The 15,791-nt window shown below is 34.6% G+C and overlaps 1 protein-coding gene across 4 annotated transcripts in view; it reads left to right on the top strand.

Moving 5' to 3' along the window:
- KIAA1328 (KIAA1328 ortholog) overlaps positions 1-15,791 on the top strand; it is a 386,036-nt gene that overhangs the window by 52,202 nt on the left and 318,043 nt on the right. For all 4 annotated transcript variants that reach the window (XM_060310184.2, XM_030876580.3, XM_060310181.1 and 1 more), the window contains one exon: positions 2,794-2,909. In XM_060310184.2, coding sequence (XP_060166167.1) covers positions 2,794-2,909 — 116 coding nt within the window. The remainder of the gene's footprint in view (positions 1-2,793; positions 2,910-15,791) is intronic.

Raw genomic sequence — 15,791 nt, 5'->3', positions numbered from 1 at the left:
AAGCCATGCATATCTTTAGATAGGCCTATAGAAGTGTTGCCTTTTGTGCTTAACACAGCTTGTTAAGTTTATAGCCTTCCAGAGCATAATAATTGCTAACGGGTAGTCTAATCATAGCAGCGTAACAGAAAAGATTTTCTTTTTTTAAAAAAAAAAGCCCTGTTTAAATAGTGTAGCAACAAAATTTTTAAATATCTCTAGAAACTAAATTTAGGAAAGAGTGGTTCTTCTGGATAGAGCACTTTAAGTTTTGGGAGAAGCTCATCATAGCCACTGGCATTATTGAATATATGTACAAGCATTTTTCGCCGTCAGTGATCCCTAGAGTTTTCATGGATTTTCTTCAGGTTTGACAAAGGGAGTAAGTAAATGCTGGGGTATATGTTCTGACCTGGCAGTCTCTAGACATACTTTCTTCATTTACTTTAATGTTAGGTAAATGTGGCAGTGTGCTTTGTTGTTACTGTTTTTATGACCTTGGAAGCCTTGCTTTCTTGAACAAACAAATCTTTGGGTCATTCCTCATATTTATTTGGCTTTTATGAATGGAATTGAAATGACAGGGGCCATTGTGAGGTTCCTTTCGGATATCCCATAACTGGATAAACTTACTGTGATTATTTTTTCCTATAGTAGGCATTCAGTTAATATTTTTTAATAAGTAAATGAAAATAAATCTTCTCTTATCTGCTTATGGATTTTCCTCTTCAGTCTCATCTTTAAGATTTGACCAATCTAAACAGGGAGAGAACTTGCCACATATTTTCTCACCTTGACAGTGTTTATTCTCTCCTTACAATATATAGCATTACCTATTTCATCTTTCTTTTATGCATAATCCTACAGATTCATCACTTCTTTTGTTTTACGTTAACCTCATGCGAAATTTTGCATCATTACACTTTTTAATATTTCTCTTGTCATCCTCTTCCACTGCCTCTTTCATCCTATGGCTGTAGCTTTTGCATAGATTACAGTATTGTATGCCTTGTACCCTGACCAGATGTTTGTTAACATCTTTCTTAGTTCTTTACAAATGCTCTCCATATTTGTAAAGGACATATATATAGTTCCAGTATGTTTATAGTATAGTAAAGGAAATTATAGAACTTAAGCTGGAAGGAATTTTTAAAATTGTCTAGCCTTTTTTGTTTATGAGTGGGAGTAATGATGCCCAGAGAAATAAGCATGCTTTGCCACAGTCACCATATGTACGTGGTTTTCTGATTTACAGTTTGGGGGTGTACTTGATCTGGAACAGTTTCCTAGCAAAGGTGTTTCAGAAGCCAGTTGATAGATTGAAGAGGAGTGATTTGGATGATAGAATGAATTAATGGTTCAAATGTTTGACAATTTTAGAAAAAACTTAAGAGGCAGTGGGGAATTACTGTGAAAGATGTTAGTATAAATGTGGTTGAGGATAATGACAAGAATAGCAAGGCATTGTAAAGAGATGGCAACAAGGGAGCAGGCTAACCTGAGACGAGATTATAAATCCTCTACATATGTGTATATTTGTTCCTTGTTTAGTTGTGTGGATTCCTTGTAATTGTATCTGTATTAGAGATTATGCTCGTAGAAAGAAGGTCCTGAGTCCCATACATGAGCCTAGTAGTATGCTAAATGTAAATAATAGGAGTCGGGAAAATGATTGGAATGTCATGATAAGCAAGAAAAAATAAAGCTATTTTTTGAACATTACTATATGCCCTGCACTTTCACACAAATTAATTCAAAGACAAGATGCAGTCAACTCTTGAACATTCAAAATTCTAATTTTCATTCTGTTATTTCATTGATCTTAATATCTCCACCAGAAAGCTAGCAACAAAGGAAAGGCTGTGGAGTTCATGTTATTCAGAAATTGCTCTGGTGGAGTACAGGTGTGGGAGGAAATAAATTTAGATGCTCAAAGAAAAGATTTGGTTTCCCTGTGGATTTCACTAACACATATCCCTGTGTGATCTTATAGAATAAAATGTGTTGTACTCTCTTTGGAGAATTAATCACCAGTGACAGAAATTCAGAGCTAACATCTCTGTTCACAGAGTAACATGAAAATTAGGGTTGTCATTTTAAGGTAAGTTCTAATGTTTAGTTTTTTTTCCCCCCTCTGTGCTCTTATCAGAAACCACCCATTTTTGATAGGATTGAGTTGGAATACCTTTCAGAGTTAAGCATTAAAGATACATATTTTTGGTCAGTGTTTTTTACTTTATAACCCCTTTTTGAACTAAGAATAAATGTGCAAACCTTTTTGTATCTTAATGCCATTTAAAAATTCCAGTCCAGTTATTTATATGCTACTGAAGATTGCAGGGTATTAGTACCAGGAAAAAGTAAAATCACCTATGTATGTTTAATGCAATATTTACGTAGTATATATGTTGTTTATTTTATTGACAGGGTTTAAATAGAAGTATGAAAAAGATCTAAATCAAAATAAATTGTGCCTTATTTGATAATGAAAAGGTGAAACCTTTGTTTTAAAAATTCGATATTTTTCAGTCTTGGATCATAATTGGGAACCCATAAAGTATAGGACTTTCCATATTTAAGACAGTTCTGATTATTGCAAAAGTTCTTGATGTAAAAACCACATGCATATTTTATTACAAAGGTGTGGAATATTGCCTTGTGAAAGGTTAATTTTAAAAAATTCAAAAAACATAAAGTATCCCTGAAGAAACCAGCATACCTCTGGAATAAATCTAGTTTTGGTAAACCACAGCTGTAGGCACATATTTTATTTTATTCTCATGGGCATTTTCTTTTCACTTGTATTTCTTTCAGAGTAAGTGAGGAAAAGGAAGTAACAGAAGAAAGACTCAAAGCTGAGCAGGAATCATTTGAGAAGAAGATCAGGCAGTTGGAAGAACAGAATGAACTGATCATAAAAGAAAGGGAAGATATCCTTTTTGAAAGTCCTCTTTCTTAACGTGCAGAAAGTTTGACTCTTTCATGAAGAAAATGTAAACTCCAGAGAAATAATTGTTTTAATTTATAACAGAGAGTAAATCTGCATGGGCTGCCATTTTTAGGCAATCAGAACGACACTTAACAGCACGTGTTGTTGCTTCCTTTGTGCTTGATACAGTCGTCCAGCTGTTCCACTGCTGCTGTTATACTGTGGAGCACACATTTGTCAATTCAAAGAGACAATAAGAAATTTGGGCATTAAAATGTAGTATTGGAACTTTATTAAATTCCGTTCCACTACTGTAATTGAGCCTGAACCCTCTTTGTCTTTGGTATTCTTTCTATGTAAAGCTTTGACAGTTCTAAGGAATTCTATTCTGAAATCATAAAAATAAAAAAAATCCGTTGTAACTTATAGATGTTGTAATTGATAAATGTTTATACTGCAACATAATACTACCAAACTATTCTCATGGAAGAGAAAACTATTGGGTTTAGAATTAGAGAGAGGGTTATGTGTGTGTGAGTGTAAATATGTATAATTTCATTATTTGTAAGAAAGTAAAATTAAAAATGGTGTTTTAACTTAAGAATTGTACTTTAAGGGATATGTGAGTTGAAATAAGCATATTTCTGAAGTTTGCTTTGACTGGGTAGATACTTATCTTTGGGTGTTTTTTGCAGTGACATTGGTATAAAAGAGAAGTGACTGTCCCTAAAGTTAGGATCTGCCAGCTAAAGGAGTATGTGAATGCTTAAAGGAACGATTGTCCTTATTGTCAGTAGCATCATTTACTTGATTTTTTTTTTTTTTAGATTTTTTTTTTGATGTTGACCATTTTTTAAGTCTTTATTGAATTTGTTACAATATTGCTTCTGTTTTATGTTTTGGTTTTTTGGCCCCAAGGCATGTGGGATCTTAGCTCCCCGACCAGGGATTCAACCCGCACCCCCTGCATTGGAAGGTAAAATCGTAACCACTGGACCACCAGGGAAGTCCCCCATTTACTTGATTTTAATAATTTTTTTGAAGATTCTTTGAGTGTCAAAAATGATCATGTATTGACAGTAACTATACCTTTGTGAAAACCAGGGAAATAGAAGCATAAAGATAAATTAATTCACTGGAAAAAAAAGCACAAAAAATAACAATAAAAATTGAGTTCTGAACTTGTATTTTTCAAACAGTGGGAGTGCATGATTGCAAATTAATAGAATCAGAATTCTCCGATTTGATTTGTGGAGTAGAACATTTGTTAGTTTTATGGGCCCCACAGTTTGAAAGGAGTACTTTTTCAATTTTTTTTTCTATATTTCTTTAGCATTTGAATAATCATCTTGGGCCTTCTCTTTTCTTTGCTTTCTTTGACTTTATTGCGCTGGGTTGTCAACTCTCAGCCTATGCCCCCACCTCTGTGATTTTCTTCTTGCTACTTTTCTCTCTTGGTTAAAATAGCACTGTTTAGTCAGAATTCACGTCTGTGCTCAGCCAGTGTTAGTCTTTCACTTTGCAAAAGGAATAGTGACTCAGGACCCTAGCACTTTCAAGAAAAGGTGGACTAGGAATGCTTTTATTTGTAACAGAAGTTCACTTTACAGGGTCTATTTCTTTGTACATAACAATTCTGGAGATAAGTGGCCTCTGGCATTGATTCAGTGGCTTAAAGTTTTCAGTGCTGGGTCCGTACAGTTCTCTTAGCTTCTTCTAATGGTTGCAGGATTCCAGGTTTCAAGATGGTTACTCCAATTCCAGGCATTACATTTGCATTAAGGCAGAAAGAAAGGGGAAGGAAGACGTTCTGGTAGTTGTGACTCCCTGTCCTTTTTCAAAATACATAAAATCTTTCTCAGGGCATTTCCCTCGACGATGCCCCACAGCAGTCTTTCATGAGATATGTATTGTCCTGAACTTTATCACATGGGCATGCTAACCTGCAAGGGAGGCTGAGGAAGTGAGTGTTTAGCTTATCCAATTTAGACAGTGGGAGGCAGCAGGGAAGGGGATTGGAAATGAAGTCAGCCTCCAACTCTGGTAGCAGAAGTAGGGGAAATTGAAGTCACTTTTTTAAAAAAAAATTTTTTAATTTTTATTTTTCTGGCTGCTCCATGCAGTATGTGGGATCTTAGTTCCCCAAACAGGAATCGAACCCATACCCCCTGCATTGGGAGCACGGAGTCTTAACCACTGGACCGCCAGGAAGTCCCTGAAATCACTTTTTAAATACAGAGGAGGTGGTGATACCTTGATCTCCCCGGAACAAGATAAATAAATAAATAAATATTATGTTAAGTGGAATTGGGGTGAGTTGGAGAAATAAAGTGAGAGAAGGAGGAGGTAGCAGACAATTTAGAAATCCTGGCCACAGTTAGGGTGCGACCTAACACACAAAACACACACAAAAATGTGTGTCTGTCTGGTAAAGCAGAATTTAACTTTGGTGGACTATTACATTTAGCACTCTTCTGGATCAAGATTAATTGTATTTAGTGTCGAAGCAGTCTAAACTCAGCATGGTTATGGGCAGAATAGTTTCTTCTATCAGGATGAATATTAAGATACCCCCAGGTGATTGTAGTGACACAGTTTTTCCTGTTTTCTTAGCACATAGGTCAGCAAACTACTGCCATGGGCCAGATCTATCAGGGTGTCAGCTAAGTGCAGCCACACACATTCATTTATGTATCTTCTGTGGCTGTTTTTGCGCTACAGCTGCAAGTGGTGCAGTTGCAACAAAGACCCTGTGGCCTACATAGCCCGAAGTATTTATATCTGGCCCTCAGCAGAAAAGTTTGCTCGCCCCCATCTACCTTATAAGATTAAAGTAAAGGAAAAGGCATATAAAGAAGTCAAAGACTTAGACATGTGTTGTAGTTAGACCAATTTTGCATTTGGTATAAAAGGATTTGATTTGAGCGTTTATTATTATTATTGTGAGTGAAGATTGGAGTAAATATTAGACCATGTTCAAAAATTAAAATGGTTTAGTTAGTATAATTGGTTTAATTAAGATTTTTTGAATCACCTAAAGATAAGTGGTATTTGTAGAATTTGTCAAAGAAAAGAGAATGAAAGGTATGATTAAAAAACAGTGACATCCATGGTTTTTATTCCAAGTAGATTGCTCAAGTACAAATCCCCTTTACCAGTATAAACTTGTCAAAGGATAATACAGATGATTTTACAGTACATAAAACTCTGTAAAACTTAGAAACATAAAACAAGGATATGATTTAAAACAATACAGTTTTAACTATAGATGCATTAACCTCTCGTATATGAATGATTCAGACTCATGCATGAAATCAGATAATTTCAAATTATTTTAAAGCCTGTTTCTGTGTGAGGAACTATATGGATTCTTATTTTTGGCATTTTAAAGGTGTGCTATCCTAATTTATGGGTTTTTTGTTTTAAAAGTTCTAATAACAGGATTTATTGATCAACTATACGAACCCAGACCAGTCCAGTCCCTTAGTAGAAAAGAGTAAAGATATTTTACATATTTGCATTTGCATCAGGCTTTTGAAGGATTTGTTCTTACATGAAATAGAGAATTTATTACTAAAACATAAAAATCCTTGGTAGTTTTCAGTCTTTGAACAAAGAAAGCTTATTTCTTGAGAAATTAACTATGTAAATGAATATGCCATTTACAAAGTCAAGCAGTCTGATGAACCTAGTTGATTTTTGCCTAGCTAAATGAGTATGAATGGAGAGATAAATCTGAAATGTAGAGAGAAATATGTCCAATAGGAGTAATTCTAAAAGATGTTAGCATGTAATAGTATAAGACATAGAGGATGTAGCCATTACAAAAGTTGATTAATGTTTGAGCTGATTGTATTTCCAGAACATAGGTCTCAGGTCAGGATGGTATCAAAAGCTTACAGAAGGAAAGTAAAGTCTGATATTTTCTGATTTCACTGTTTTAACTGACAGAGCAAGGGAAGTGACAGAGAAGAAAGCACAATGGGCTTTAGAGTCAAAATTGTTTCAGCACTGCCTAGCTGTCTGACCTTGGGAATGCTACTGAACTTTTCTAAGTCTCTTTTTTCATCTATAATATATGGATAGCTAATAATGCCTTTTTTGCAGGCTTGTTGAAATTTGGCAGACTCTTTGTGTTGTGTGTGTAAAGGATCTAGCAGTGTTTCATACTTTGGGACACTGAAAAGAAGATAGCAATTCTCGTTATTACTACTGTTAATATGGATGAGGGATGAGTTGACTAGCTTCTCTGTTTCTCACTTCTGTGCCTTTCTTCAGTGGGGTTTTGATGGTTTTCATTAGGTTAAGCAGGTGCTTAGGCTGCTTAGAGGCCCAGTAGGAGAGTGAAATTGATCTGTTCTCTGCTTTATCTTCTATTTCTATGAAAGAGGAAACCTTTCTGCATCATATATACCAGTTAGGTGCTCATTGAGAACCAACCAGGTCTTACTTTCCTCTCCCAGAAACCAGACTGACAGAAATGTTTGTTTTTTTCTCCTTCTGGTCTGTTTCCATTGTCTCTCTGATTGAGACTTAGTAAATTGAAGAGGTTTAGAGGTACTTAGAGCTTAGATTCTCAAGCCCATTGAAGAAAGAATTTTAAAGGAACCAACCTTAACCTTTTTGAGGAATGTTTTAGAATGAGCCAAAGGTCTCAGTATGTCTGTACTGAAATTAGACTAGAGAAAATTCACAAGAATTTTATCTAATTATGTGAAAAGAAATCATTTGTGCAAATAGCAATAATACTTCAGAGGTATTCAAAGCTTTCCATTTAACTATATACATCTCTGCTACATGAGCCGAACTACCACGATCTGATAGACTTTTACCAAGAATAGGAACCATACTGTAGGAAGCTCTATCATAGATCTGGATGCAGTGGTCTTGGGTGGGTAGGCAGGGTGGGAAAAATAGTAAATAGAAATAAGTTTCATGAGAAAGGAAATGAATTTCAAAAGAAAGGGTACGTCTTCCCTTTCTAATTAATCTTTCTGATCCTTCATAAGAAAAGGCAGGAGATTCTCCAGTCCTGGAAATAGTTTGGGGAGAATTAAAAATCTAAACTTAGTGAAGAAGCCTATAGGCAGAGGAGAGGGTATTGTGGTGTCTGGCAATGTGGTATATGAATATAGCAAAGTATGTTGCCCAACACCTTATCAGCCTTTTGGTTTTGAATAAATATTGGGTTTTTGTTTTTTTATGTTTACAAATTGAATTTTATGGTGGTAGGATATATTCTGTGCACTTGGATAGTCAGTTTATTCTATTCAACAAGTGCTAGACAATATTGTTTTACTAATCTAATAACTATCTCTAGTACTGTAGAAGTTGTGCTCTTGGGGGCCATTTTATTTGCTCTGTGATGCTGTATAACTTAAGCAGGTTTTGGACCATTATTATTGTATATTGTCCTGTAATGTCATTATAAATCATAATAACAGATTAAATAACCCTTTACATTTGTATTACAAAGAAATAAGCATGCTTAAGGAAAGAACTAGTTATTACTAGTATTATTGTTGCCTAAGCTGTTCTTTTTTTTTAATTAATTAATTTATTTTTGGTTGCGTTGGGTCTTCGTTGCTGCGTGCAGGCTTTCTCTAGTTGCGGTGAGCGGGGGCTACTCTTTGTTGCGGTGCACGGGCTTCTCGTTGTGGTGGCTTCTCTTGTTGCGGAGCACAGGCTCTAGAACGCAGGCTTCAGTAGTTGTGGTGCACGGGCTTAGTTGCTCTGTGGCATGTGGGACCTTCCCGGACCAGGGCTTGAACCCGCGTCCCCTGCATTGGCAGGCGGACTCCCAACCACTGCGCCACCAGGGAAGTCCCTTTAAGCTGTTCTTAAAGATTATGTTGTTCTCTTAAAAATACTTAGATATTAATGCTAACTGAAGGGAGAAATTAATGATAGATGCTTGCAGAAAGTAAAAAAGTATATTAAAATTTTATCTATATACAACTTCATTTCAATAAGCCTTTAGGGTTTGAGTTACTCTGTGGTAGTGAGTTATATTTACACTTTAATTTTCTGGAACTCATCCAAGAATAAGAATAAAAAGAAGTACTCCTCACCTGCTCTGGTCCCCTATATATGGACTTTGCTTATATGAAAATTCCTGAGGCTGTCACATGTATAATAATAAACTCATTACCTGGTATCTAGTTTGTAAGTCCATTGTAGATTAGAAGTAGAAAATTAGAAGTAGGGAAAGGAGCTACAGTGAGAATATTGAAGCTGACAGGAGAGTCAGCTATTAACACTATTAAAAATGACATAAAAACTGAAAATGCACAGCAGTCTAGAGCTTCTCCCCACCTAGGTATATCTCAAGGCCATCATATATTAAATGATGTACTTAACACTTGTAGTGATGATTCTGAGGCATCAACATAATGCTAAATTGTTTTTATCCCATTCTCTTTTCTTGGTACTTCTAGTACTTCTGTTAGTAAGACATCTTACATTTGTGTGTTGGTTTTCTATTTACAGAGTACTTTCACTTATACTTTTTAATCTTCACAATAACCTGATTAAGTTAGATGAGGCAGATACTCATATCCTTATTTTACAGATAAAGATATAGGACTGGAGAGGTAACTGAAACAGCCCATTGCAGAGTTAAGAGTGAAATCTTTTGACACCAGCTGTCTTTACACCAAATTATTTCTGCAGCAGTGAATGATACAAATATCAATAAGCCTTACTTTTCTAACCTGCTTTATAGTTAAAGCACAATTTTATCAAAAAATTAGATTTTACAGTGCTTTTTATCCAAAGTTGGTTAAAAAAAATGGGAGGGGGGAGCATTACTTAATAGAGTGTAACCTAATTATCCAGAAATCCAGGTATTTAGAATGTTCCTGAGATTCACTTGTATTTTGGCTTTTCTATTCAGTCACCAAGTCTTTATCATTTTTCCCTCTGAAATGTTATTCTGAACCCATTGTCTTTTTTGTTTTAATTTTTATTGGGGTATAATTGATTTACAATGTTGTGTTAGTTTCAGGTATACAGCAAAGTGAATCTGTTGGACATATTCATATATCCACTCTTTTTTAGCTTCTTTTCCCATATAGGCCATTACAGAATATTGAGTAGAGTTCCCTGTGCTATACAGTAGGTCCTTATTAGTTATGTATTTTATATATAGTAGTGTATTTTATATGTGTCAATCCCAATCTTCCAATTTTACCCTCCCCCTGCTTACTCCCCAGTAACCATAAGTTTATTTTTCACATCTATCACTCTGTTTCTGTTCTGTAGATAAGTTCATTTGTAGCCTTTTTTTTAGATTTCACATGTGATATCATATGATATTTGTCTCTCTCTGTCTGACTTACTTCACTCAGCATGAGAATCTGTAGGTTCATCCATATTGCTGCAAATGGCATTATTTTGTTCTTTTCTTATGGCTGAGTAATATACCATTGTATATATGGATAAAGAAGTTGTGAACCCATTGTCTTTTGCTGTTTTCACTGACACTTCACTGCATTCCTGTGTAGTATCCTTTTGCCCATCTCCATTATCTACAGCCGCCCTTTGATTGACTTCATTTCATCACTGTTGCCAGATTAATCTTTCTTGAGGACTATTTTTATCACATCACTTGTCTTTTTAATAACTTGCTTTGGCTTCTTATGACCTAAAATATCAAACGCGTGTTCTTAATTTTGACGTTCAAGCCCTCCGTTACTGATATCACGTAGCACATGTGACCTTCATTTTTATGACTCCCTTGTGTGGTACCTACATACTAGGTAGGAAAAATTCATTAGTTTTTCCTACTTATTACAGTTTATTTCTATTTGTCATTGTTCCTTTCGCTAGTTTTCTTTGAGACTTCAGGACATTTTTCTGAAATTTTTTTAACAGTATTTAACTCTTAGAACTCTTCAAGCATTCATACCTATACCAACTGCCCTAACTTGTGCATCTTGTGCTTCCTTGGGCAACTGTAGTGCTCTTTCAGTAGTACTGGGTTTTGAATAAGAAAATTTACGTCAGTCTTGGATCAGTTAATTTATACCTTTGTGACTTTACACAGTCATTGAACGCAAGACCATGTCAATTTCATTTTAGAAGAATAAGCCAATTTAGTTGCTTTAGACTTGAGTAGTAGAGAAAGTGAAGGCTGTGAAGAAAAGGAGATATTATCTAGCCAAAGGGTATCTATATTTGAAGAAATGTTTTTTGTTTTGTTTTAGGCTGGAAAAGAATGTTGAGTATATTTACATGTTGAAACAAATGTGCTAGGAAATGATTAAGATCTGCTTTCCATCTCATAGTACCTTTTCTGATTTTTAGTTTTTCTTCTGTGAAAATGAAACAAGTCTTAAAGAAATCGTGATAAATATATCTAACTGTTAAACTTAGATGTTTTGGAGTATTAAGATATAAGATTGTGCTTTTCAACCACTTTGCCCTCTATTCTGGGCTTAGCAAGGTTCATTTGTTTACATATGTATGTGTTTGTTATTTTAGTGTTTGCTATGGACTGAATTGTGTCCCTCCAAAATTCGTGTGTTGAACCCCTAACACCTCCCTCCCTCCCCCGATGTAACTATCTGGAGAAGGGTTTTTAGGAGGTGATTAAGGTTAAATGAGGTCATGTGGATGAGTTCCTAATCCAATAGGACTGTGGCCTTATAAGAAAAGAAAGAGAGATCTCTCTCTCTCCCTCCCTTCTCTGCATCCCCCACATGTGAGGACACAGTAGCCATCTGAAAGCCAGGAAGAGAGCTCTTACCAGAAACCAAATCCTTTGAGACCCTGATTGGACTTTCCAGCCTCTAGAACCATGAGAAAATAAATTTCTGTTTTAAGCCACCCAGTCTATGGTATTTTGTCAGCCTGAGCAGATTTAGACAGTATTTAATGTGTACTTAGTTCTTTGGTATTTCTATTCTGTGTATATGTTGAGAAAGCCTTTCAGTGTATCTGTAGAAGGGTAATGTTTCTAAATTTCTAAATAATTAGTGTGGTTTCAGATATCATTCTCTGATAGTTTTCCTTTATTTTTAGTCTCCTGGTTGGGTATTATTGAACTTTGAACACTAATTTTTAAGATATTATTTTGTATTTTTTAATGAGATTTGCTTTTAAGGATTTTTCTGCCTTATTGTTTGAGATCCTTTTAATATCTGTGGTGTACCATTTTATAATAAAACAAATAGCTTTACTTTGCAGGTTTGGTTTTGACAGTGTTTTGATTTCTTTGACTTGCTGAAGGCTCTAGATGTGGAGCCTGAGCACCCCCAGAGAGCAATTTCTGTGTTGCTTTATAGTAAGTGATACTGGAATTCAAATAGATGTGGATTGGGGCTTCTAAAATAGCCCTACCCTCGTAGCTAAAGTATTCACTTTGATGCCCACATGTAAATAAGCTAAGCAGACAAATTCAAAAATATTTATTTTCTACATTTCTGTTTAACTAAATTGGTTTTAGTAATAGTTCTGCACTGGATAAACGGTAGTTAATCTGTTTAGCATAATTTAAAATTACTTTGGGAAGTTTCAACAGTTCTTGCATGAAGAAATAGGCTTTTGATAAATCAATTCCATAATAATTATTGTTGAGGAGAGTTCATTATTTCATTTAGCCTTTTACATTAACTGATCTTCTTTAAAGGGCTGTTCTGACGTAATCTCTTCAGCTAAATCCATTTGCCATACCACAGCTTGTAATTGCTTTAGATTTGAAGAATATGATGAATGACTTTATTATTGACCAGTAGCAAATTTGTCTTAAGTGTTCTTAACCTCAGTATGGCCTTCACTTTTGAATAGTTAAATGATTCAGATGGTAATATTCTCACCTCGGTTATAGACTTATACAATAGCATTTCCTTTTTTATTTTTATGCTTATGCCCAAGATTTTACATTTCCAACTCTAAATTTTCAGATGTAGTAAATCTGATTATGGTATAGTCATGTAATGACAAAAATTAACTGAATATCTGAAATGGATCTCCCTATAGATAAGATGGTAAGGATTGTCACCTTCTCCCAATTTCATTATCTTTTGTTAATACAGAAATCGCAGGCTGTTCAACTCTTTTCCTGAATGCTCAGGTTGGTGAAAAATGGAGAAAGAACCCTTCCTAACAAAAGTCTTACACATTCCTTGAATTTCTAAATAAATATGACCTAGAAAACTTAAATATCTAAAGATGATACGTGTTTATCTTCCAGTTGGTGTTCCAGTTGGTCAGTTTTCCTAATAGTAGTTATAATGTGTGTGTCTTATTTTTTGGCCATACCTTTAAAAGACCTTTATCTACACAAAGGCTGATAAACACAGGAAAAATGGCAACAGGCAAAGGAGAGAAAAAGAAAGATGAAAGCAATACAAAAGAAGGTTAGAAATAATAGAAATTACCCTAATGAGAAATTTGTACTAGAGAAAGTTTGACAGTTGAGAAGAGAGCCTAGGATATGGTGATAGAAGAGAATAGTTATTAGCTGAGTGCAGGGAAAAGTCGCCAGATAGCTACCTCTGTCTCACATAATAACCCCAAGGCATCCGTGTGCCAGGCTAAAAGCACAAGGACTAGTTTAACAGTCTAGAGGCAAAGGGAGTGAGAGGAGGTTTTAGTGTGATAGTGTAATCATTTAGAGATATCACAGCCTTTATAAGCATATTCTTCATATAGTATTATACAGTAATTTGAGATGGCAGAGAAGTGCTTTATGCTGCTAAGGCAGCTTTTTTATCTTTATTAAGTAAAAAATCTATATGAACAATTCTTTTGTAAACTTTTAGTTAATTAGCAATTGGGTGTCTCAAATATGGCTTATCTCAATATGTGACATAATAAAAACACTGTAGTATTTTGGAAAGAACACGAAAATCATAAACTTGAAATCTTGACTTCATTTTACCTTTAAACTAGCTATATGACCTTGGATAAACTAACCTCTGCAAGTCTGAATTTTATCTTATTTAACATGTTAATAATATCTGAACTGTTTACCACAAAAGGTGATCAAAATTGTAAAAGTTCTATAAAAATTTGAAGTCTACAAAAATATTTTCTCTCCCTGGAAAAGTTTACAACATACAAATGGATGTGAAGATATATTTGATAAATCATTTTATTTTTATTCTTTATTATATTCCCTCACACATTTAAAATGTTATCATTTCAAGCATGCTGTGAATTTAAATAAGCCTCTTTTTGTACCAAAGCAAATGCTATTATAATTCTTTTTCAAGTTATCATATATTTTATTTTGTTTTTTATTAATGTTGATTTATAACATTATATTTCATCTGTACAATATTATATTTCTACTTCTGTATACCCTACAATGTGCTCATCACCAAAAATTTATTTTCCATTCATCACCATACAGTTGATCCCCTTTACCCATTTTGCCCTTCCCCCTACCCCCATGTAACCACTACTCTGTTCTCTGTATCTACATGTCTGTTTTTGTTTGGTTTGGTTTGTTCATTTATTTTATTCTTTGTTTATTAGTTTTTTATGTTCCACATATAAGCAACATCCCATGGTATTTTCCTTTCTCTGTCTGACTTATTTCACTTAGCATAATACCCTCAGGGTCCATCGATGTTATTGCAGATGGCAAGATTTCATCTTTTTTATGGCTGAGTAGTATTACTATATATATATATATATATATATATATCATATCTTCTTTATTCATCTGTTCATGGGTACTTAGGTTGTTTCCATATCTTGGCTATTGTAAATAATGCTGAAATGAACATGGGGGTGCAGATATCTTTTTGGATTAGTGTTTTCATATTCTTTGGATAAATACCCAGAAGTGGACTAGTGAATCATATGGTAGTTCTAGTCTTAATTTTTTTTTGAGGAATCTCCATACTGTCTTCCATAGTATTTACACCAATTTACATTACCACTGACAGTTTATGAAGGTTCCCTTTTCTCCACATCCTCTCCAACGCTTGTTATTTGATAGGGATTACATTGAATCTGTAGATTGCTTTAGGTAATGAGGACATTTGACAATGTTAATTCTCCAAGCTAGGAGCATGGAATATCTTTCCATTTATATGTGTCTTCTTCAGTTTCTTTCAATAATGTCATGTAGTTTTCAGTGTACAGGTCTTTCACCTCTTGGTTAAATTTATTCCTAGGTATTTTATTGTATTTGTTGCAATTATAAGTGGGATTGTTTTCTTAATTTCTCTCTCTGCTAGCTCATTATTGGCATATAGAAATGCAATGGATTTATGTTCCATTCTTTTCCTCTTCACCTTTTACGTTTCTGTTGTCTTAAATTATCCCTTTTTATGTTGTGGGTTTGTTACCAAATGGAGATAGCTATAGTTATTCTTTTACTTTCTTTTTTTCCCCTTTAACTTTTATACTATAATAAAGTGTTTAAAATCTATTCTGATAGATGCAGTTTTCCAGTTTTGTCTATTTATCACCTGCTCAAAGTTTTGTATATTTTTTCCATTTTGTTTCTGGTAGAAATACTCCTGTCAACATCTCTTGTAAGACAGGTCGAGTGTTGATGACCTCCCTCAGCTTTTGTTTGTCTGGGAGAGTCTTTATTTCTCCTTCATATCTGAATGATAATTTTGCTGAATAGAGTGTTCTTGGGTGACAGGTTTTATCTTTCAGTATTTTGAGAGTGTCATTTTACTCCCTCCTGGCCTGTAGGGTTTCTGCTAAGAAATCTGCTGATAGCCTAATAGAGGTTTCTTTGTAGGTTATCATCCTTTTTTCCCTGGCTGCCTTGAAAATTCTTTGTTATTGACTTCTGACAATTTTTTTATATTTCTGGTAGAAGGTCTTTTTGCATTGAGGTAATTAAATGTTCTCTTAGCTTCATGGACTTGTATATCCAGTTTCTTTCCCAAGTCTGGGAGGTTCTCAGCTA

Source organism: Globicephala melas, chromosome 13 (assembly GCF_963455315.2).
Source record: "Globicephala melas chromosome 13, mGloMel1.2, whole genome shotgun sequence".
Lineage (NCBI taxonomy): Eukaryota > Metazoa > Chordata > Mammalia > Artiodactyla > Delphinidae > Globicephala > Globicephala melas.
The sequence above is the reverse complement of the archived record's forward strand: the minus strand, read 5'-3'. Positions and strand labels throughout refer to the sequence as shown.